We start from the raw sequence: 24,374 nt of genomic DNA, 5'->3' as shown, positions 1-24,374 counted from the left end.
AAACACTCATTGGTTGTTATTTTCAGGTGAGATTCAATCACAAAGTGGAAATTTTGGGTTGAACAATTAAGGTTGATCCAGGGCTCTTGCACAATGACACCAATTCCCCCCACCCCCCCACCCCAAATCAGACCTTTTGTGATAAGGAAATGGGTGGGAAAATGCACTGGAAAGATCATACTTGATCCATGCAACATTGTCTAACCTCTGCACAAATAAAAGTGAATGTTCAGTAAAGAGTCTGTCTAACTTCCTGGAAACATATCGAGATGAATGGTCAGTAAACAGATCACCTGGAAGCACTCAGTGCTGGAAATGATCACACCCAGGTCTTGTTGTAGAAGAGTTGACTTCCAGCAGTCAATGACTTTCTTAGCTGTGAATCATGCCTCAGTTTCTCACTCTGTAAAGTGGGCAGAATAGCAATGGGGGGAGGTGCCCATCATCATCTGCTGGCAAGGTGGAGTAAATAATGTGGGCTGCGTCTGCCCATACATGTTGCTAACTGTGAACTAGCTGCAATATAGAATTATTGAATTGTAGAATTGGAAGAGACCATGTAGAGTTGAGAGGGACGAGGAGGGTCATCAAGCTACCTGCAATGTAGGAGTCGCACCTAAGGAACTCCTGGCAAGATGGCTGTCCTATCTCTGTTTAAAAAACATATTTGTAGGTAGGGTACCCCAGTGGTGGCATCTATATCATGGAACAGCCTCCCCAAAGCAGCCCAGGAGACACCATCCATATAATCTTTTTTGCACTAGATGAACATGTCCTTCCTCTTCATCCAGGTCATTAAAAAAACCAAAACCTTTTGTCTTTTCTTTTAACTGGACCTCTCAGTTGGTTAGAGCGTGATGCTGACAATGCCAAGGTCTTGGGTTTGATCCCTGTATGGGTCAGGTGTGTTGCTGGGGGTTGGACTAGATGATCCTCAGGATGCCTTCCAACTCTAGAATTCCATGATTCTATGGTTTGCATTTTGTTGTAAATCTGAGGGAGAGCGAAAAGTTTCCAGTGCTGCTTCTGCTGCTCTGTATTGTACTTTTAATATTGCAGTTTTGTTCTTTTCACTGGTATGCGCAGAGAACATATGTGGTTGGCTGACCATACAAATGTAGTAAATAAATTTCCCAGCTGGAGGGTAGTAGCAAAAAGCAAGGTGTGCAGCATCAACACCTTTTTCAAGGCATCTGGCATGCAACAGAAAATGCCTGGCAGTTTCAGCTGTGTTTCTTTCCATAATGCTCATAATGTATCTAGCGATTCTTTGAGTGCTCTGGGCATTTTCCTATTAACAGTAATCTTCATATTATTAATTTACATATTTATTTGCTTTATTACCCATCCTTCACCATCAGGTCCCAGTTCAGGTTGCAACAACGAAAACTTAAACATTAAAGGGGTTTTTAAAAAGTTACAGGAATAGGGTAGCCCTGTAAGGTAGAATTATTATTACTATTACTATTATTATTCAAGACTTTTAGACAGCTATTCTTCAGTGGAGAAACACAGGGTGTGATATAAAACATCATCATATGCAAAACAACTATTAGAATAACTAGCCATCATTATTCCCATACTTCAGGCTGGGCAAACTGAGGCCTGAGAAAAAGAGTGGCTTGCCTCCAGCAGGTTTATCATCCAAATAGGATTTCTACCTCACTCTTCCTGCACTTTAGCCTCTGCGCCACTCCATCCTCACCCTGCATTATCCACTTCGAGAGCGGATGGAGGCGGACAGGGAGGAAAGCCCAGGGTTCAAATAAAAATCCACAAAGTTGGCTGGATGCCACGCTCTGGACTTACTCACCCTCCACCCTCAACCCCGTCAGACCTCAGGATAGTAGGTCGCAGTGCAAACAGCTCCGCGGCCGCTTGTAAAGAGAAATGCAGGATTCGAATACCACACACACACACACACACACACACACACACACACACACACACACACACGGCGAGCTAGTTGTTTGGGTGGGAGCGGGCCCGCAAGGGTTAAGAAGCCCCCCCTTCTCCGGCGTCCCAAGGTGCACCCGCCGGCGCCGCGAGGGTTAAAAGCAAGGAGAGTCCCCCCCATCCCCGGTGTCCTTGGCTGAGATTAATGTGCTAAGTCTGCGCTCCTGAGCGGCGCTGCCTGTGCCGCGGAGCCCAAGTGCTGGTCAGCGATGATGGAGTTGCTGCCATGACAACCCCTGCAAGCCGATGCGTGTGTGTGCTCCGGAGAGCCGGCGCGAGAGGCTGCGATTCGGCAGAGGAGGAGATGCGCCCAGCCAGGAGGCAGAGCGCATCCGGGATGCTGAACCTAGCCCTGGTCCAGGCAGCAGCAGCAGCAGCAACAGCCGGCACCGCCAGCTTTGCCATGCCTTTCCTCGCAGCCTCCCTTCGCTGAGCGGCGGCGAGGAGCACAGCTGAGCCGGGAAGAGGCTCTTATCCGCTCCCGACCACGAGCCGCAGCGCCGGGCAGCAGCGGCAGCCGGCCGGACCTTCCCTCCCATCCTGCCTTGTGGCACCGTCGGAGCTTTTGGAGCAGGAGGCCTGTCGCTTCTCCCTCTGAGATTACTCCGGGGGTGCTTCCCCCCCTCTTCGCCCCACCCATTCCCCGAGTTCTTCTGCGGGGAGTTTTATTTTTTGGAACTCCGGCCGGAGGGGCCGCTCTGGAGCGCGTCGCCTTGCGCGGCTGCGGAGCGCCGGCTGTGCCCTACCGCGCCGGAGCGCAGCACACCTCCTCCAGCAAAGTGAGATGCACGAACTCTTGATCGGAAGCTCTGGTTTGTGAGGCGCGCAGCAACTTGGCCACCTTGGGGGGGCCACTTCTTCTTCCTCCCTGGGACTCCGCTGGATGACTTTCGGGAGGCTCGGATCTCTAAAGCTACAAACCCAAAAACTGGATTTCTAAAGGCTCCGCCGCCCTCTCCCTCCTCATCGTCACTTTCTCTCCTCCCCTTCTGTGCCCACACTTGGCACCGCGAGGTGTCCCTGTCAAACCAATCTCCATCCATCTCTCTGGTTGTTTTAATAAATATATATATATATCTTTGCCTTGAGGAAAGCCCAGGATGGGGGTCGGTGGGTGCTTAGTCCTGCCCTGGCGGTGCCTGGTCGTCCTGTCTCTCAGGCTCCTCTTCCTTGTGCCCGCAGGAGTGCCAGTGCGCAGCGGAGATACCACCTTCCCCAAGGCGATGGACAACGTGACCGTCCGGCAAGGGGAGAGCGCCACCCTCAGGTAGGAGCAGAGACTCTCTTTCTTCTTCTTTTTTACTCCGGGACAGAGCTGGTGATAATAGGTGGTCAGCGGCTTATGTGCTATAGGTTTTACGCTCGGGTGTTGGCTGAGATTCTGGGAGGCTTGGTGGACGCACCAGGATGCATGGGATTTTGGGGAGCACTTTGGTTTCAGCTCCTGGCTCTGACAGCTCTGTGCATCAAGAGAACTGGTGTGCAGCTGTGGGTGTGGATGAAGCTGGAGAAATGTCTGGCACGCTGCACAATGAGAGGGTTACACTATAGAAGGAAGGAGGTGTGGCTGGCAGGGGGAAGCTCTTTCTCGGAGAAATAGGATGGATAATCTGTTTCATGGCTGTAAAGAAACATGCCCCTTGTTTCTGTGTTTTTTGCCTCTTTGCCACTCTAGCAGACTAGCTTTCCAGTGTGTGTGTCGCCTCTCCTTGCCTCGAAGAAATTTCTTAAAAGGTGGTGATGTTTTAAAGGCTGTTGGGACACACTGCTATGCTTGGTCTCCCCCTGCTGTTATTTGAGGGGGGTTGGGGGGTGAATGATGGTGGGTCGCATGTGTGTTAGTGTGGCAGCTTAGTCTGATCAGTGCACCAAAACCTAATCTAGTTTTGCAAGAGTTTGTGCCTGTCTCAGAGCAATGCTTTTTGAAAACCAAAATAAAAAAGTTATTGCTTATGCAGTTTGCTGGTCTCTGCTTAGCCCTTGGTGGTGATGCCACAATACTCTTGTGATGAAATGGAGTGGGATGGGGAGATAGGAAGGGTGATATTTTCCAATAATGGGGAGGAATAACACTTTGGAGAGAGGTTGGGAAATAACAGCCATGTTGCAGCTTTGAACCCTTTTGAGATCTGGTGTCATTTTCCTTCTCGTGAACTGAGTGGAGTCGACAATGTGATGTACTTATACAGCGGAAGGTGGAGGAGCTTGATGCACGAATTGAGAATATTGCTCCACAATAGCACATATGGAAGGAATTCTATTCCCACACTACCAATCCCACATCATGCTACTTCAACTCTCACAGCTTTCTCAATGTGTGTGTGTGTGTTTGTGTGTGTGTAGGGGAGGGGGGTTGTTAGGGTAATGAGGGTGTTGAAAACTCTGTCGGTTTCTTACCAAGAATCACAACTTCATTGCAATGCTGAAAAGATACTGAGATATATGGAACAATGGACTGCAGCTTCTTGGGCTCCCCCCACATCAACTGTGGGGCAATATTAAAACATTGCTTGCAGCAGATCTGGGGTGGGTGAGAAGAGGCACAGCAGTGGCACCCTATCTAACTGTGTCGTCAATAATATATATATATATATATATATATATATATATATATATATATATAGCTTTTTTCCCTTTTCCTTTCCTTGGTTGCAAGCTCACTATCCTCTCCTTATTTTGGTCTGATGGTTGAGTGTGATGGCTCATTGACTTCTCCCAGGCATATGATCCCAGGTGGAATTTATGCAAAGACATATGCTGGGAAGCACCAAGGGTCAGAATGTGGATATCATGGAGAGATGTAGCAAAGAAATCAGCCTTATGAAGGCAAGATCACAAGGTTGTGGTGTCCTGCTGGTGGGTCCCAGTCAATCAATGGCAAATCAGAGCTCTGAGGAAAAAAGCCAGACCCTGGTTAGGTTCACATTTGTAGTTCTCTCAACTTTGAATCAGGCAAATGGGCTGCAGAAGTCAATGTTAAAGAGTCAACACACACACACACACACACACACACACACACACACACACTGAAAGCTAGTGTGATATATTTACCAGTATTGGGAAATCTGTGTTCAAATCCCTGCTGAGTCTGAAAACTCATCTACTTTGCAGGGTTGTTGTGCAGAAGAATGTGGAGAGGACACATTTCCCTTAGTTCCTTGGAGGAAGGGTGGGATAAATATGTAATAAATAAGGAAACGTCAGTGACATGTTCTTTGGTTATGTCCTAGTTAGATGACTGCAGTGTGTTCAACAGGTGGCTATTCTTGAAGATTATTTGGAAACTGCAATTGAGACAGAATGTAGTTACTAAAACTGCAATTGAGAATGTAGTTACTAAAACTCTTGGAGATATTGTGCCTCCATATTCCATTACACATTTTACTGTACCGGTAACAGTGGCTGCCTGTTCTCTCCATGTCCAATTCAAGATGCTAGTTTTAGCTTTTAATGCCCTAAGGAGCGTGGGACTGGGTTAGCTGAAAGACCACCGGCATCCAGATGGCCCTGCCTGTGCGTTGAGATCAACATCTAGATAGGGGTTAGATGGCATGTAACAAGGACAGGGCCTTTTCAGTGGTGGCCCTGCCCTTTTGGAACTCCATCCCCCACCAAATACATCCCCAGGGGAGACTCTGGTCACATCTGCACCATACATTTAAATCACAGGGCTTTGCCCCAAAGAATCCTGGGAACTCTAGCATGTTAAGTTTGCTGAGAATGGTACCTCTGTGACGCGTAAAGTTCCCAGAATTCACTGGGGGAAGCCACATGCTTTAAATGTGCTTTAAAAATATGGATATCATTGCACCTATTGGTCACCTATTTTGTTCCCACTTAATTGTGATGCCTGTTAAATATAATGATAATTGCAGTTTATTATTTTTAGTAGTATGTTGCAGTGTTGTTCCTCTTTTTGTTCTACATTGTTATTTCTTGTCTCATTACACATGCTAAAGCTATTTTTGGTCATGTGCACACTATCCCTTGCTTTTTCCTGCAGGACTAATTGCAGTCGTTAACAATTGGTAACAGTTGTCAACAGGTTTACTATACCCATTGAGCCAATCACCCATCTCCTACCACCCTTCTGAGAAATACCCCACCCACCTCCCCATATAAGGGTCTAGTGACTTGTGCTTCAGTGTATCTGAAGAAGTGTGCATGCACACGAAAGCTGATACTAGAACAAACTTAGTTGGTCTATAAGGTGCTACTGGAGAATTTGTTATTTATTTTTATTTTTATTTCAACTGGGTCAGACCAACACAGCTACCTGCCTGAATCTATTGTTATTTCATGTATTACTGAATTAGAGCTGTTTTGTATGTGAACCGCTGTTGAGCACGGAGGCATTTCTGTTAAATGTGATATATACATAAATTAACTATGTCTATATGGCTGGTGGTTTTTAAGAAAACTCTGGAGACATTTTTATTCCAGCCTGCTATGATTAATTATTTTGCTACGCTTGAAGAATTTTAGCTGCCGCTGATTTTAAATTCCCCCCCCCCCCCAATTAATGGTTAAATTATAACTGTTTTTGTTGTTCTAAAACTTTATGTAAATTGCCCCGAGAAGGCGATGTGCCTTGAAAGATGGGTTAGAAGCTTTTAAGAACATAGGAACAGTTCTGCTGGACCATCCCAATGACCCATCTAGTCCTCATTGTAGCTGAACTTATGCTATTGGCCTATGGCAGTGATGTAGTGTGAGTTGCCAGTGCCCGGGGGCATGCAGAGGCAGGTGTATAAGTGAGCAGGACTCAGACAGAATAAGCATGTGCATCCAACTGCCTAACAGTGTCCGTGTTATGCAAGAGATCGCAGTCGCGGAGATAAGAAAAGAATAGTCGTTCCATTGTCTGGATAGATCACTTCCTGGTTCTTGAGGAGAAACCATTTTCAATGGAGTGACAAAAGTGCACAGCTACATTGAGACAGTACCGGGTGTCGAAATTTTGCACCCCCTAACAATTTTGCACCTGGGGCAACTGCCCCTGTGCTCCTTTCCACCCCACCCCACCGGCCTGTGGTATCACTTGGGTTTCTGTCATATCCCCCAATTCTATTTAACATTTACCTGAAACAGCTAGAAGATGCTGTCAAGAGTTTTGGAGTTCAGTGTCACCAGTATGGTCAGTTGAAAGGCAGATAAGGGAACCAGGGATTCAGCCTGTGCTGAATAGAGTTGCACTCCACTGAAAACTCACGTTTGCAAGTTGGATATACTCCTGGGTTCAGTCTTGAGTCTAGATGCCCAGGTTTTGGCAGTGGCCATGAGTGTGCTTGCACATTTGAAGCAAGGGCACTAACTGTGCAAATTCTTGGAGGTGTCTGATCCAGACATGGAGTGATATGCCTTGGACTTGCTTGAAGTTTGGATTATTGTAACATGCTCTATGTGGGACTGCCATTGGAAAGTGTTTGGAAACTTCAGCAAGTCCAAGTTGCTGCAGTCAGATTGCTTACTGGAGCCAGTTACAGGGAGAACTTCTTGTGACTACAGCCTGTCTGGCTACTGGTCTGTTTCTGGGCACAATTCAAAGTGTAAAGTTATGGCCTGCAAATCCAAACATAGCTTGTGTCCAGGCTATCTGAAGCACAATTTTCTCCCCATATGAGCCTGCTTGGGCTTTCAGGTCTTCTGGAGAGGCCTTTCTTTGGGTCCTACCACCTTCACAGGCACATTTGGTGGGGACACAAGAGAGGGCAGGGCATTCTCAGTGACTGCTCTCAGATTGTGGACCTCCCTTCCACAGGAAGCCAGCCTGACCCCTCTCTGCTTTCCTTTCTCCAGCAGGTAAAGACTTTTTTGTTCCAATAGACATTGGCCACTAACTGGCTGTTGCGGCAGGGTCTTCTGTGAGTGGATGCTATACTTTGTGTTTGTTTGTGGCCTTTTAAATGGTCTTTAGTGTTTTCAGTGCTATTTTTAATAGGGTTACTTGCTTTAAAAAATAGTTACATTTATTGTGTGCTTTTATAGTTGTATCTGTTTTGAGCTTCCTTGGGTTGTACACTGGGGTGAAGGTGGGATATAAGATGAGTAAATAAATAAACCTGCAAGCAACAGCACTCTCCCCACTGGTGCGGAATACCCTCCAATAAGGAATACTCTCCAATACCATCTACTGAAACCCACCATACCCTCCACTCCAACAGTGGAGGCAGAGTATAGCCATCATGGCTAGTAGCCTTTACTAGACTTAATACTCCATGAATTTGTGTAATCCTCTTAGAAGAATATATTCCAAATCAGAGCTTCATGAGTTTGTTCAATCCTCTTTTTAAGCGATCCAAGTTAGTAGGCACCACTGCCTCTTGTGGGAGCTATTGCTTAACCATGTGCTGTGTGAAGAAGTGCTTTTTTTATCCCCCCTGAAACTTCCAACATTCAGCTTTTTTGGATGCCCAAGAGCTCTAATATTATGATTCAGGGGCCAAAGCTCTTTTCAGTCCACTTTTTCCATACCATGCATAATTGTACACCCTTTCACCATCTCTCCTGTTACTTGCCTTTTCTCCAAGCTAAAAAAAAAGAAGTCTCAAATGTTTCCTGATTTTCTATGAGTAAGTAAATGTTTCCCTGCTGAAAGACATCTCTGTTTTTCCACACCATTGCCTGGCCTCCTTAACTTCCACTGTTATCCACTGCTGAAAGCTGTGCTCAAAAACAAGTCATGCCAGACGAATCTCATTTCTTTTTTTTTCATAGGGTTACCAGTTGGTGGATCAGGGGAATGCTGTGGACATAGTGTATCTTGATTTCAGTTAGGCTACCTCAGAAGTTTTTAAGTAGAGGTTGGAGGACCATCTGTTATGGATGCTTTAGTTGAGATTCCTGTACAGTATTTCAGGGGCTGGACTAGATGACCCTCAGGGAACCTTCCAACTCTGCAGTTTTTTGATTCTGCTCTCTTTATTTTTGATGAGTAAGGGAGTACCCTATAGACTCATCTCAGGACCTGTCCCTGGTAAATAGGGACAGCACAGCCATACTTGCTGTGTTCTCATGGGTGTATTTCTCAAATTTCCTTTTACTGTAAGTTTCTTTCTCTGGAACAAATTTCTTTGTGGAAATGACAGGGTAGAATGAACAAACAAGCAAAACAGCCTCACCAGGAGGCCTCTTAGGAGGCATAGAGCAATATTATTATTATTATTATTATTATTATTATTATTATTATTAATATAAATTCTTCAATCAGGGAGCATTTTATGTCTGCCCCCCCCCCCCGAAAAAATCATTTAATTATGCTGTTGAGTATGAATCGCAAAACTCACTTCTGAGTTTTGTCAATAGCTTTTTTTTAATTTAAAATACTCTTTAAGACATTTCATCTACCTTGGATTTACTGTGGTTACTGTGCACACAGAATGACCAAGTTGTGTTTTAATCCTCCACAGTTTGCCTAGTACCTAGCAGGACCACAAGTCTCCATTTGACCTTGGTCTGAGCCCACCTGGAGTCCTCTGTCCATTTCTGGGCACCATAGTTTAAGAAATATAGTGACAAGCTGGAATGTGTGCAGAGGAGGGCGCCCAAGATGATCAAGAGTCTTGACATCTCTCCCAACCCTGCAGTTCTATTATACCAGCCAGTTTCTCTTAAGAACAAAGATATCACACAGGAGTGTGCATTACTGTTGAGGTCCCAGGAATAGTTCCAGTCAGTTGTAATATTGTCTGGCCAAAATTCTATATATCTCACCTGTTGCCATAATTGGAGAATGAAAACCCAGGCAGGGGTAGGGGGGGGGGGAGAATTTAACTCAGCCATTGTTTGTGGTTGGTGCACAGACATGCGATGTCACAATGCACGCCATTCATGCCTGTGCACCAAAATATCATATGTGTGCATGGTTTTACTGCATTCATAGCACAGAATGCACAATGCACTGTGCACAGAAGCAGATATGCATTCTGCTGTCACACATAGCTCCACCACTTTATCAAGGAAGCAGCTAGGAGGGCTGCATCAGTGAGCTATTCACAGGGTGTGCCGCTCCTGCAGCCTGACAGTTTCTAGGAGCCACAGGTGAGAGCTGAGCGCAGGATGGGGTGTCAAAGGTGGACAAACTATCCCAGAAGGACATGTGACACACCAGAAGTACTCCTCCTCCCCTAACACGCCATACATTCCTGCATAATAATGGTGGCCATAGTCCTATAAACTGGGAGTCATCCCTTTGCCTTCTGAGAAAGACTGTCATTCAGGGCAGAACACCTCCTTTGCATATAAAGGGTTGCAGGTCCAGTCCCTGGCATCTCCAAGTACAGCTGGGGAAGTCAGGAATCTTTTCTGAGAAATCAGAGAGCCATCAGTCTGTAGACAACACTTAGGTAGGTGGACCAATGGTCTGAGGCAACATGAGGCAGCTCTGAGCTTCCTATGTTTCGGAGATGGATCTTGGAAAGTTGACCTCCAGAAATTCTGGAAGTATCACCCTTTGTGTTCAAGAGTTACATCTGCCTCAGTGTAAGGCTGTTTCCTGAAGTCCACTGGAGACTTGGGCCCCATTTGCGCTATATGCTTGAACAGTCATGGCTTACCCCTGAAGCATCCTAGGAGCTTGGCTACCCCAAGGAATCCTGGGAACTAGTTTGTTACAGGTGTTGAGAATTGTCAGGAGACCTCATTCCCCTCACACAGCTACAGTTCCCAGAGTTCCCTAGGAGGAGGGATGGACTGTTAAAGCACTCTGGGAATTCTTGCCCTCTGAGAAGACTAGAGGTCTCCTAACAACTCTCAACATGCCTTTTTTATAATAAAAAGGTTTTTATTTCTTTCAGGTAAGAATACAGCAAAAAAAGATAACAGCTAGCACATTCCCATCCATGTCCACCCCCCAGAAGTGCTGAGATCAGGGTGATAAAACACAACAGTAGAACAGCACCCTTAACAAACTACAGTTCCCAGGATTCCTTGGGGGAAGCCATGCCTGCTCCAAGTGGCACGGCAGTGCTTTAAATGCATAGTGCAGATGGGGCCCTGCTGCTGTGTTAGCCTGGATAGGATATGGTCGAACACAGAATAATTTGCTAATATGAGGCAGCCCTTTGGGGACATCTCCTGATTAGTTTCTTCCTACCTTTCACTCCTGCATTCCCATTTCCTTCCCTGCCCTGACTTATTCCCTGTGTTCTTGTCCAACCATCGGAATCCTTGTTATCGGATCTGTATTCATGTTCCTTTCCAGGGTTCAGGCTCGCGGCTCGCGGCTCCTATGAAATATTCATCTCATTTTGATGTTCGTAAAGTTCAGTGCCTGATATTTTTCATCCTCTGAAATTATTTATTTCAGAGCTCTGGACTATAAAAATATCACTCTGACCTGCTTCCCTCCCACTCCTCTCCCCCCTCCTTAACTTTCCTGGGGATTACGGCATTTTGAAAAGGCCTGGCATTTCTCGCGGTGGATGAGTTCTTTGCTTTCTGATGAGAGACCGCCCATGTACACACAAGACCACATACAGGAGTCAGGGGGCTTGCGTGCCACTGGAAATACACTGGAAGCAAAATTTGTCCTCTGTGGCATGCTGCAAACAGGCCACTTTCACACCCAACATTTTAAACACATTTATACCACTTTGCCACCCCCCCAAAAAAGAACCCAGGGAAGTATAGCTCACTGCAACAGAGCTACAATTCCCAGCACCCCCTAGCAAACTACAGTCTCCAGGATTATTGGGGGGGGGGAAAGCCATGTGCTTTGAATGTGTGGTGTGGATGTGAGCCAAGTCAATGTGTGCCTCAGTCCACGTTTGCACAATACGTTTAAAGAGCTATGATACCACTAGGCTTCCCCCAAAGACCTCTGGGAGCTGTAGTTTGTTAAGGGTGCTTATAGCTGTGAGGAACCCCTCTTCTGCTGACAGAGCTGTGCTTCTCAGAGTTCTTGTGAAGGAGAATGGACTGTTAAACCACTCTGGAAATTATAGCTCTGTGAGGGGAATAGGGGTCTCCTAACAACTCTCAGTGCCTTTAACAAGCTCTGAGAGTTCTTTGGGTGTTGCAAGGGGCATCATAACACTTTAAATGGATGATACAAATGTGTCCGGAATCCCAGGCCCATGCATGTGGTTGTCTCATGCCAACTTGAAGTGGCTTAGGGGTTGTCACCCCTTAGACAATCTTCTTACCCCTCCCCAGTGATTGTCTATCAGTGAAATGGTTGTAGCCCTTGGCAACATCCCAGTTGGATTACTGTTACACATGAGATGCCTTGGAAGCTTCAATTGGTGCCAAACCCAGCTGTCAGAATGTTTTGTGGTTGCTTCGGTCTTCAGAGAAATACACTTGTCTGTGCCTGAGCCTAGATAAAGGTGCTTTAAAGCCCCACATGGTTAGGGAGCCAAATTCCTGAAGCGTCAGCTCTCCCAGTCCCAGCCTACCTTCTTCCTCACAGGCCCAACTCCTACCACCTTCCTTATTTGGTGTGCACTACCAATAAAGGTTTAGAAGCAGGTGTAGCAGGGAATGGATGCAATTCCCCTCATCTTCTCTCCCTGCCAAACAAGGAGGCAATTTGCATTGTTATTTATGAGAACCAGTGATGGTGCAGCAGTTAGTGTCGGACTAGGACCTCGGAGGCCAGGGTTCAAATCCTCACTCGGCCATGAAGCTCACTGGGTGTCCTTGGGTGAGTCATTCACTCTCAGCCTGACCTATTTCACTGGGGGTGTGGTGTGGGGGTGTAAGGATAAAATTGAGAGGAAGAGATGTATATATGCCACCTTGAGCTCCTTGCAGGAAAGGTGAGATACAAATGCAATAATTAAATAAATACAGATTGCCCTCCTCATCTTCTCAACAATCCTGGGAGGTAGCCTAGGCTGAGATGAGGGGATTGGTCCAAGGCTACCCAGTGAACATCATGCCCAGGCCAGAGATTCTGGGTTTCATCCTAGGCAGGGCTGTGACCCAGCTGCACAAACTCTGCCTTTTTCAAAGCTGAAATAACAGGCAGGTCGGCTGGCCAAAGTGGCTCCTCGGATGTGGTTGTTACTTAAATGCAAAATACTTTACAATGCTACGGAGCATCTGTCTTCTCAGAAATTCTTACAGCCACCCTGTAAGGAAGGCCAGTATTATTACTGGGCTTGTGTTGCAAATGCAGAGCTGTGTCTGCAAACTAGCAGCATGTTGGTGATCACCTAATCAATGGAGACCTTAGGCAGCAGTCTAACCAGGGACTTTGTGGCCAGTGGAAGCACATTATTATCTCAGCTTAACCGACCTCACAGGGTTGTTGATGCAGGGGTGAATGAGGGAGGGAAAACCATGTATGCTACCTTGAGCATATTGGAGAAAAATGCAATCAATCAATCAATTTTATTTGCTGGGGTGGGGGACGGATTAGACTCTGTGTCCATAACAGCCTGGTTGGTTGCACAAGTACAGAGTAGTATTGGGCTTTCAAAGCTTAATCTTGAGTATATTAAAGATTGGGCCTTTAAATCCTAACCTAGGAATCCTGCCTTCCAACCTCTTCTATGTCCCCATTGCAAAGTAGGCTGATGTTGATGGGAGTTATATGTGGGATGTCACCTTGGAGAATGCTGCCATTGAGATGTATTAGTAGTGCTGGTTATTGACCTCTTCTCCTGACCCCAAAGTCGTAGCCTCTTGATTTGGCAGCCTTGGAAATGCTGACTAATGGTGAGGTGGAGGGAGCGTTCTAAAGGTGGCTTAGGCTGCATTCTCACCTTAATTTATTCCATTTCCCTAACTGTGAATTTCCGTATTATATTTGAGCTTCCATGTGATGCAAAAGCCACTTCTGGAAATCCAGTGGAAGTGTTCATTTCTGTTTTGATTGGTTCCAGAAAGAATCACTTTGCAACCCCATCAATACTGAAAATTGTGGGAGTAAAAATTTGGGGTGGGATCTTCAAATAGCGGGGGTAACAGAAGCAGGCAGGTGCAGAAAGGGTTGGGAGATAGCGGTGACATTTATTGCTGTGTCACACCATGCCCACTGGTCTGAATGAAAATTAGTGTGATGTGTTGGTATATCAGTCAAAAAGCCACAGTTCCATAATGCAACAGGTACTGCAGCCTGAAAAGAACATCAGAAAACAGGACAGACGTGTAGCATTATAATCAGTAACACTAACACAGAATTCATCATGTCTGAATGCTTTTGAAATGAGGCACCTTTCTATGCAGCTGTTGTTGAGGTTGGAGATTTGGAAAGGTTTGTCTAAGGCTTTTTATTTTTATTTTTAGCCCAACTTCTGTGTTGACTGGTCTGCTTGAGATTTGGCAGCATTGCAGCACCGTTTGGTTTGTGATGTGCCTTGATATGCGCAAGAGGATACAATCCCAGCTGAGTCTTTATTGACCCATCCACTATTAAACTGAACTGGCTGGCATTTTAATTGCTCGTGCATGAAGATCAATTGCCAGTGAGATTCGGGAATAGAGTTACACCCTGTTGGCAGCCGCCCATCATATATACCAATATAGCAAACTCATTCTCGGAGTGCCTGTGTTTATGCAGGCAAAATGGCAACACCCATGAAGAAGAGGGATGTGTCAACTTGCTTGGGAGGAAGCCCTGAAGTTTGCAAAAGTGCCCCCACCAAAAAAGAACCCCAAGGAAACATTCCTAAAGAGACAAACACTCAGAGAGAAGGGGAGGGATACTCCACATACTGATCTTGCTCTTCCTGCTTTTGGTGCATATGGGGCAAGGATAACTTTTAATTTAGTTTTGGACCCTGTGTGTGACCCTTTGCTACCTGTCTGACTTGGTGTACATGCTTTTGAGTTGCTGGCTTATGAGTCAATGGACGTAGTAGGTGGAGCAATAACTTGTGTCTGTTGAATCCGCAATCTGAACAGAAAAGTGTCTGGCTTCTTTCCATTCACCCAAGCTTCCATTTAATTGCACATTCACAATGGCTTGTGCTCACAGTGGTATTGGGGCAGTTATACGCAATCCCACTTTCAGTACTGTTTGTGCCTTCAAAAGTTACAGGTTGGACTTTGCATCCAATCCTATTGGAGTCCTGCATTTTTTCATACCACAAATGTCCCAGGGTATGTATCTTGTTGTCCAGCTTTGTTGCTCTCTAGTGCAAGAGCTGCCCCTCCAGATGACAATAACTCAGAGCTGGCACCATTACAGGTGTCACATAATATCCATTCTGCATGTATAAGAAAACAATCTTTTAGTGTGGTGGCATCTACACTTCAGAAGAATGTGGGGCAGAGCAAGCTTAAATCACCACCTCTCCCCATTAGGTGAAACCGCCCATCAGGCCATAATATTCTCCTCCTAGGGAGATACCTCTTCTTCCAGGGGAGGAGGGGTATGGCAAATTCATCCCCCTAAATGAATAAATATGGTAGGAAGGGCATTCCACATGTATAAGAAAGCAATCTTTTAGTGTGGTGACACCTACAGGACAGTTCAGAACTACCTGACGGTTGATATCAGGCAGGCTGCCCTGCTAAAAACATTTGTGTTTAGGCAAGACTACTCAGATATCTAGAATGCTGATAAGTTTTTAGTTTATGGCTGGTTTATTTGTTTATTTTTGGAATGTCTTCAAGTGTTTTTGTTTTTTGTTTTGCTAATAATTTCATTGCTTCTTTCTTTTCGTAAACTGTGTTAAGGTACAGTGGCACCTCAGGTTACATATGCTTCAGGTTACAGACTCCGCTACCCAGAAATAGTATCTCGGGTTAAAAACTTTGCTTCAGGATGAGAACAGAAATCGCGTGGTGGTGGCGCAGCAGGCCCATTAGCTAAAGTGGTGCTTCAGGTTAAGAACAGTTTCAGGTTAAGAACGGACCTCTGGAACGAATTAAGTACTTAACCTGAGGTACCACTGTATGGGTTTTGTTTTTTGTTTTGCTTTTTTTTACATTCAAGCAACATATAAATGTCATGAAATAAATAAACACACAAATAGCTAAATATATAATCATCCGGGAAGCACTGCAGAAGAACTCATCAAACAGAATGCTGTGTGGATGCTACGGAATAAATCCACCACTAATTCACTGCTACTGCATTGGTGAAACCCACAAAATCCCTCTTTTTCCTCCCCACTGGGAATTAAATCTGGATCCAGTGCAGGAAGAGTTCCACCTTCCTCTGACTCCCCACAGAAGGCAATAATTGCTAGCAGTAGGAACTATTGGTATTCAAGGATCTTTCCAGGAGTGTGCTTTGCCATCCCATCTGCATGGAGTTAATTCACCTCCTCTTGCTCCTTGCTTCTGTGGAACTAAAACTGGATGAGCTTCCAGTTCACTTTGAGGCCCTCATTTCAAATGAGTCCAGGGAGCACCTGGCATAGTTAGTGGCAGGCATTGTGCAAGTGAAGATTGCCAGCAGCGGCTCCAAATCTCTCGGTTTGCTGTCTGTCTGAAGCACGCATTTTCCTTTCTTTTCTTACTTCTTCTTCTTGCAAAAAAAAAAAAAGAGAGAGAAGAGTTTATTGCTAAAGTGGAAAGTCAGCAGAACTGAGAGGCGAGGGCAAAAAGAGTGGCGGAGATGGAACCGGTCTGAAGAGAAAAGATTGTGATATGCATGGATTTCTTTTTTTATATAAAGCAATTTCTCTCTGTGTAAAGCTCAGGCCCTTGTAGCTGGGCCAGTCAGATGTTTCTCTTTATAGCTCTCCTGATAGAAGCAGGGGTTGATGCAGAATGGTCTCTGTTTCAAGTCCCTGCTAAATGAAAGAGGTGGGAACCCAGGGCAGGATTCTGTGTCGATCTTGAATAGGTACTGTTGTGTCTTTGAACTATTTGTGTAGATGCAGATGAAGGAGGTGGAGGAAGGGCACTCTCTCTCTCTCTCTGAGGCACAAAGAACTTCTGCTTCTCTCTTGGCTGTTATTGAAGAAGTAGGAGGCTTCTGGAATTAGAAACACATTGGCTGTTGGTGGGTGTCTACAGCAGAACTCTGGTGCCTCAATTGTCATTATTTACAACTTGGCCTTTGAGTCAACTGAGGGATTGCCTTGTCCTGACAATCAGCAAAGCCTAGTTGGACAGGAAGGTGTTTCTAGGAGGGGAGGGTTGTTGGCCAAGGATTGCCCATCTACTTACACTGATAGCCCTTGGCACCACTATCTGGCCTTGCACTGTAAGATCTTGCCCAGAATACCCCAGTGCAAACTATTTTCTTTCTGCAATCTAGCCAGTGTTAAGCACCTTTATGTAAGCTCTGTTGAGTTCAGTGTGGGAGCAAGCTAGGTGTGTACTTTAGGCAACAATGCTCAGCCCACTTACTTAGGAGTAAGCCCATGCCTTCCAACATCTTTCCAGTCCTAAATAATGATGATAATGATAATGATAATGATGATAATAATAATAAAATAAATAAATACTTTATCTGACTGGGCTGCCCCAGCCACTCTGGGTGGTTTCCAACACATATAAAAACATAACAAAACATTAAACATTAAAAAAACTTCTCTGTACGTACAGGAAATATATCCAACCCCTAAGCCAACTGCTTTCAGATGGCTCAAGGGTTGGAAAACTCCATACCCTCCAAAGTTTCTCCAATGAAAATAGGGATGTCCTCAGGAAAAGCAGGACATTCTGGGATCAAATCAGAAACCAGGACAGCTTCTGTAAATCTGGGACGGTCCGTGGGAAATAGAGACACTTGGAGGGTCCATTAAACTCAATTGGACTTGTATTTTGGGTCTATGAACCTCAATAAAGCTGAGAGAGAGAGAGAGAGAGAGAGAGAGAGAGAGAGATACCCTCCAATATTTCTCTGTTGAAAATAGGGATGTCCCATTCCATAATGATAATTTTACTATTTATACCCTACACAACTTACTGGATTGCCCCAGCTACTCTGGGCAGCTTCCAACACACACACACACACACACACACACACACACACACACACACACACTGGTACCTCGGGTTACAGATGCTTCAGGTTACAGACTCCGCTAACCCAGAAATAGTAACTCGGGTTAAGAACTTTGCTTCAGGATGAGAACAGAAATTGTGTGGCAGCGGGAGGCCCCATTAGCTAAAGTGCTGCTTCAGGTTAAGAACGGACCTCCGGAACGAATTAAGTACTTAACCTGAGGTACCGCTATATATATATATATATATATATATATATATATATATATATATATACACACACACACACACACACACACACACACACACACACTATAAAACCTTTTTAAAAAACCTTTCCTATATAGGATTGCCTTCAGACAGGAGTCAGATAACTCCATACCCTCCCACATTTCTCCAATTAAAATAGGGACATTTCAAGGGAACGTGGGACATTCTGGAATCAAATCAGAAACTGGGATGACTTCTCTAAATCAGGGATGTCCCTGGAAAATAGGGACACTTGGAGGGTCTGAGAGAATTAGACTTGAGTAGACATGTATCGAATGGCATTGTTACTCTTCAATGTGCAGGACTGAAAGCATTTAATATCAGTTGGATATCTAGAAAGCCTTCCCACCCCCACTTCAGGTTATGTGAAAGGTATGGATCTTGACACGTTAACCTAGCCTAAGCTTTCATCCTTAGAAGTAAGTTGATTTAAATCAGTGGAATGGACTTCCAAGAAAATGTGCTTAGTGAGGATTAGGCTGGGAGGCTGCTATCCCAAGCCCACTCAACTCTGTAAGAATAAGCCCCATTCAATGTGGTGGGGCTTCTTTTGAAGTAAGCATGTTTAAGACTGTAATGATGTCTGCCTCAAATAAGGAACACTGTTCCTAAGGTATCTGAGAAAAGAAGGGTGTGCTGTAACAGACGAGGAAGTTACTTGATAGACCTTAAACCCGATGTCTTGATTGACACTAAGAAGCGATTAGAAATAATCCAATGTGAATCTTCTAGAGATAATTCAGCCTCTCTGCGTGTTGCAGGATGGGAACAGATGGCAATGACTCTGGGGCAAGCATAAGGTGTGCATGAACGAGAATCCACAAAAGTTGCTCAGAGCAATTTTAGCCCTGGGCCAAGCCTGTTGGGTTGGTGGCTGTGATGTGCTCAGTTGGCTAAGGTGCCAAAGAGGAGACAGTGTTGCCCATTTCCACACATGGCTAAGGATAGAGTAAATGCAGGTAGAAATAGATTCCAGCAGGAGCAGCTGGTGAAATATTACATCCCACCCCAGCCCTCGAAATAACAGATTTTGACCAGCTCATCTATGCTTCCAACCATAAACGGCCTGAACACCTGCGTCTCTTTTATCAGACACATGCAGAGCCCAGGATGGCTCCAAAAACATGCTCATCCATTTGGATTTTGGAGTGTAGTTTTGTGTAACATTTGCTCCCCCCTCCTGCCTGCCTGCCTGGGCATCCTTCACTGAGGACATTTTAGGCCTGATAGCTTTGAGGAAAGTTCTGCATTGCTGCCTCTGTTCCAGCATAAATTCTCGTTTTCAGCGGGGAGGAAGAAATCCACCTGAAAACAACACAGATAATCGAGAGCAACTTCTCAAATTCAGAAGTGAAGTGTTTCATCATTCAGAGACCCGATAATAAATTAGGAGCAAGGAGGTTTTGAGTGGTATCCAATGAAGTACTAGTTGCAAGGATTTCCTCTTGTGCAATGGCACTCCTCCACCTTTTCCTTTTCCCATAAGCCCTGCACATCTCCCCAGAATAAATGTCGGGTGTGCAGGGAGAGAAGGAGGGAAAGTGTGATTGCACAACTACAAGTCTTCTAGTAGAACTACTTTCTTAGTTCTCCCCTCCCCCCCCTTTTTAAAAAAAGACACAGATAAAGTTTAGTTTGAGTTAGGCCTAGTTGGTAGCTTTCATTGCTGGTGCTGCTGTCATGTAAAGATTACAGTAAGAATTTTTGCAAAGCTGTTTTACCTTGGAAAAGCAATGCTTTTTTGGCCAGGTCTCCATCGTGGGTCACTTCCAGGGGAGCAGTTTATTCATCATGATTTGTTTGTACAACATTTTTGGGGAAGGTTAGAAACACTACTGAGTGACTGTTGAGCACTCAGTCTAATTTGTTTACAGAATGGTGAGAAAATGCCACATCAAGAAATGGTCATCTCACACTTTCGAATGCAATGGTTCCCTGTTGGTGGTCCACAAACCCCAGGGGGTCCAAACAACCCACCCATGGGGTCCAAGGCACCATTCACATAACAAAAACTAATAGAGATATCAAAATTTTCAATAGTAGGGGGTCCATGACATGGCTTTTGAAAAATAGGGGGTCTGCAGTGCTTAGCTAATTGGGAACCACTGTTGTAATGCATTTTCTTTCTTTCTTTTGTATATAATTTTTATTAAGTTTTCTGTTTTACAATTTAAAATACTCAGTTTAAATCAGTGACTTCCCTTCTTCTCTTTCCATGGTTCATTTTACATACCATAAATCCCTGCTTATTTTACAAAAACTATACCATTCAGTATTCCATTATTGCATCCACCAAAACTTGTTTACACTGTTGAATTTATCTTAATGCTGCCAGTGTTTTCAGCTGTACACAGTTATTTCCCATATATTCAATAAATGATTTCCAGTCTTCTTTAAACATATGTTCTTCTTGTTCTCTTGTTCTATATGTTAACTCTGCGAGTTGTGCGTATTCTGTCAGCTTAAGTGGCCATTCTTCTTTAGTTGGGACCTCGCTCATTTTCCATTTTTGGGCTAACAAAACGCAGGCCACAGTAGTAGCATACATAAATATTTTTTTCTGACACCTGGGAATTTCAGGTGAATTATCCCCAATGGAAAGGACTCTGGTTATTTTGGGGAAAGTACGTTTAAACATTTTTTTAATTCATTATGGATCATTTCCCAATACTCTTTTACCCCTTTTGCAAGTCCACCACACATGAAAGAACGTTCCCTCCACCTCTTTGCATCTCCAGCACTTATCTGACTCAGTCTTATACATCTCGCAATGCAATTTCCTGTCACTTTCCCTTACGACAAAAAAGGCTGATGTGAGTTTGATGTGCAAGAGTGTGAAATCAACATGCATTGTGCAGCATGAATTTGCCAGTGCGTTATTGAATCCCACCCCAAAATAGTGACAGTCTGGAAGAGCCCAAACAGCTCTGAAGCTTAATTTCAGCTGGACTTGCGATGGTTGAGAAGCAAGGCCCCAACCCTTCCATGGCATGCATTAGGTGGGACTGTTTCTCTCTGCTTGCACTCTGGAGAAGACAGTACCCCAAAACATGTACAGAATCTCTATCACTGGGTATCCAAAGGAAGCTCTAATATGATATAGCCAGCAGTAGAAGATAGGAACTGTGACTATGAACCAGCTCTAATATAATAAATCTAGGAAGGGGAACTGGTTCTTTGTCACAGAATGACACAGTGAGTAGACAGTACGAAGAGGTAGAATTCTGGGCTGAAGTTGAGGAGGGTTATGCTTTTCATTGTTCCTCTCTGTGAAAAATCCCTGCATGTAAGTAAACTACCATTTGTGAGTGATGTGCTTAATATAGCCATCTCCCCGATATTTATATATTAAAAATATTTCTTGCTCACACTTCACTGCTAAAAACAATCCCAGAGTGGGTTGCAATCAAATGCAATAAACATACATAATACAGCGATCAGATAATAAAAGTGCCAGACCATGAAACACTAACAGAAACAATTAATCATCATAATAGCAAACTCGGAGACCAATAGCTCACCCCAAGGCCTGGCTAAATCAGTAGGTCTTTAATTGGTGCTGGATGCTCCTAAGAGTCAGCGCTGTCTGTATTTGGGAAGGGGGAGAATTCTGGGGTTGGAGTGCCTGTCCTGAGGCAGCCCTCCCACATCATTGCACATTGCATTTCAGGCTGATGCAAGACCATCAGGAGGGCATACTCCCCCAGGACATCCCCAGGCAGGTGTCCATGGCAACACTATCTAGGTTGAAGCCAGCCTCTCCCAACCTGGTGCCCTCCAGCTATTTGGGGCTGCAACTTCCATCAGCCTCAACCTGCATGGGCACTTTGGACCACAGCTTCCACTGCTAGCTGGGGCTAATAGGAATTGTAGTCCAAAGTATCTGGGTGTCAGGAAGCAAGAGAAGGCTCTCTTAAGCATGCTTAGGGCTTTGTATGCCAAATCAAGGTTCTTGAACTCAGTTTGGTAGCCTAACGGGAGTTGCTACAATTCCACACCCTCCAACATTCTTCCATCATCATCATCATCATCATCATCATTTTATTATTTATATCCCGCCCATCTGCCCGGGTTGCCCCAGCCACTCTGGGCAGCTTCCAACATATATAAAACATAATAAAACATTATTATTTTTTAAATAAAAACTTGCATATACAGGACTGCCTTCATATGTCTTCTAAAGGTTGTATAGTTACTTATTTCCTGCACTCAAGGGTTGCATAACTGCATACCTTCTGATAATTATCTGATGAAAATAGGGGCGTCCTAAGGAAAAGCAGGACATTCTGGGATCAAATCAGACACCGGGATGGCCTCCGTAAATCCGGGACAGTCCCTGGGAAATAGGGACACTTGGAGGATTTGATGTGATATGTGTTCAGTAAAGGTAAAGGTAAAGGGACCCCTGACCTTTAGGTCCACTCACAGACGACTCTGGGGTTGCGGCGCTCATCTCACTTTATTGGCCGAGGGAGCAGGCATACAGCTTCCGGGTCATGTAGCCAGCATGACTAAGTCGCTTCTGGCGAACCAGTGCAGTGTACGGAAACACCGTTTACCTTCCCGCCGGAGCGGTACCTATTTATCTACTTGCACTTTGACATGCTTTCAAAGTGCTAGGTTGGCAGGAGCAGGGACCGAGCAACGGGAACTCACCAGCAGTTCTCAAACTTTAAGAATAAAAAAATATTGATAAGAAATCCATTGAATAACGAAAAGAAACAACTTCTATCAGTGCTTGATTTATAACACAGAGCACAGCTACTTTATAATATGATCATTGAACATCCAGAAAGTATAAAACAATGCAGCTACTGAAGAACAGGAATTATTGCTACACACTTGATACTATTGCTCTCATTTTGAAAACATCTCTATCCATATTCTGCAAATAATGAAAAAGAGACTTTGATACTATGCTGCACCGAAATGTTTAAATGCTTATTTGATTATACTTGAATCTTCTCACCACACTTGCTATCCTCTCCTGCTATGCCAGTGTGGCACACCACAACCTTTGAGAGCCACTGCAGTAGCCTGTCTGAAACAACAGTCATGCTATGGAATCCTGCAGAAATACTAGATTTCTTCATGCAGGGAGTTTTTGTATAGTGATGCGCCCCCCTCCCACCTGCATTCTGAAGTGGCACATTCCAAAATGATTGCTTGCTTGATTGCATTTGCTTGTTGCCCCATAAACCCAGATCCTCTGGGTGACGTTAAGCAATTTAAAAGAATCTTTAAAATGTAAAATCTATAGAATACAATCAAATAAAATATAAAAAGCCAGTGAAACACTGAGCAGAATCGGAACGGAGATTATGGATGGTGCCAGCAACCAACACCAGGCCTCCTCCAGGAAATCAAAGCAAACCTTGTAAGAGTTTAAGCACAATTATCATAGAAAATGAAGACAATCGAACATTCGAATGATGTGAAATGATGCTAACATAAGTTAACGTGTTTGATGTAAAAACATGTTAAGAGGATGGTCAAAGGCCTAAGAGAATATTGTATTGGCCCGAATATAAGCCGCACCCGAATATAAACCACACCTTTAAAATTCAAAAGGGGGGGGGGGAGAGAATACCTGAATATAAGCCGTTCCCTTAAAATTCTGCAGGCACTCACACCCATTCTGTTTTACCGTATGTCTGTTTCAGCAGCGATATCGTAAAAGCCAATTTTTGTGATTTGTTTGTTTGTTTGTTTGTTTGTTTGTTTGGATTTATATCCCACCTCCAAGGAGCTCGAGGTGACATAGATGCTTTTCTCCCACTCCCCATTTAATCCTCACAACAACCCTGTGAGGTAGGATAGGCTCAGTGGCACCCCAAGGGCACTGAGTGAGCTTCATGGCCATGTAGGGATTCGAACCCTGGTGTCCAAGGGTCCTAGTCTGACACCCCAACCACTATACCCCCACTGGCTCTCATTCCATAACTGGGATGCCACCCCTCAAAAAAAAAAAAGGCTCTGTCCCTCAGTTTTATGCTCCATTTATATCTCTTTGAACATATTGCATTATTTCATTTGTGTTATTCCATCTTGTCTCTTGAAACCTTCCTGGATCTGTGATGAAAGGGAAGCATAGGTATTTTTTTTAAAAAGGGTTTGACTTCCCAGCTGGGGCTGCAGATCCATTCATGTTACAAATTAGGCATGGGATGCAAGCAGATGACCCGAAAGCCACTCAAAGTAAAGGCATGGTGGTCCTACCTATTGCTAGTAAATTGTAATTTTTTGTGCATTGCTCTTGGTATGAATCCTGATGCACTTAAAAATTTAAAAAA

The 24,374-nt window shown here is 44.6% G+C and overlaps 1 protein-coding gene across 9 annotated transcripts in view; it reads left to right on the top strand.

The window, feature by feature from the left end:
- LOC114585254 (protein CEPU-1) overlaps positions 1-24,374 on the top strand; it is a 792,757-nt gene that overhangs the window by 459,879 nt on the left and 308,504 nt on the right. For 8 of the 9 annotated variants that reach the window (XM_028707732.2, XM_028707731.2, XM_028707733.2 and 5 more), the window contains exon 2: positions 3,139-3,223. In XM_028707732.2, coding sequence (XP_028563565.2) covers positions 3,139-3,223 — 85 coding nt within the window. Of the gene's footprint in view, positions 1-2,106; positions 3,007-3,138; positions 3,224-24,374 lie in introns of those variants that run through there. The other variant, XM_077919263.1, reaches the window with a different exon arrangement.

The sequence above is a fragment of the Podarcis muralis genome, chromosome 15 (assembly GCF_964188315.1).
Source record: "Podarcis muralis chromosome 15, rPodMur119.hap1.1, whole genome shotgun sequence".
Lineage (NCBI taxonomy): Eukaryota > Metazoa > Chordata > Lepidosauria > Squamata > Lacertidae > Podarcis > Podarcis muralis.
Note: the sequence above shows the minus strand (reverse complement) of the source record. Positions and strands in the feature narration are given on the sequence as shown.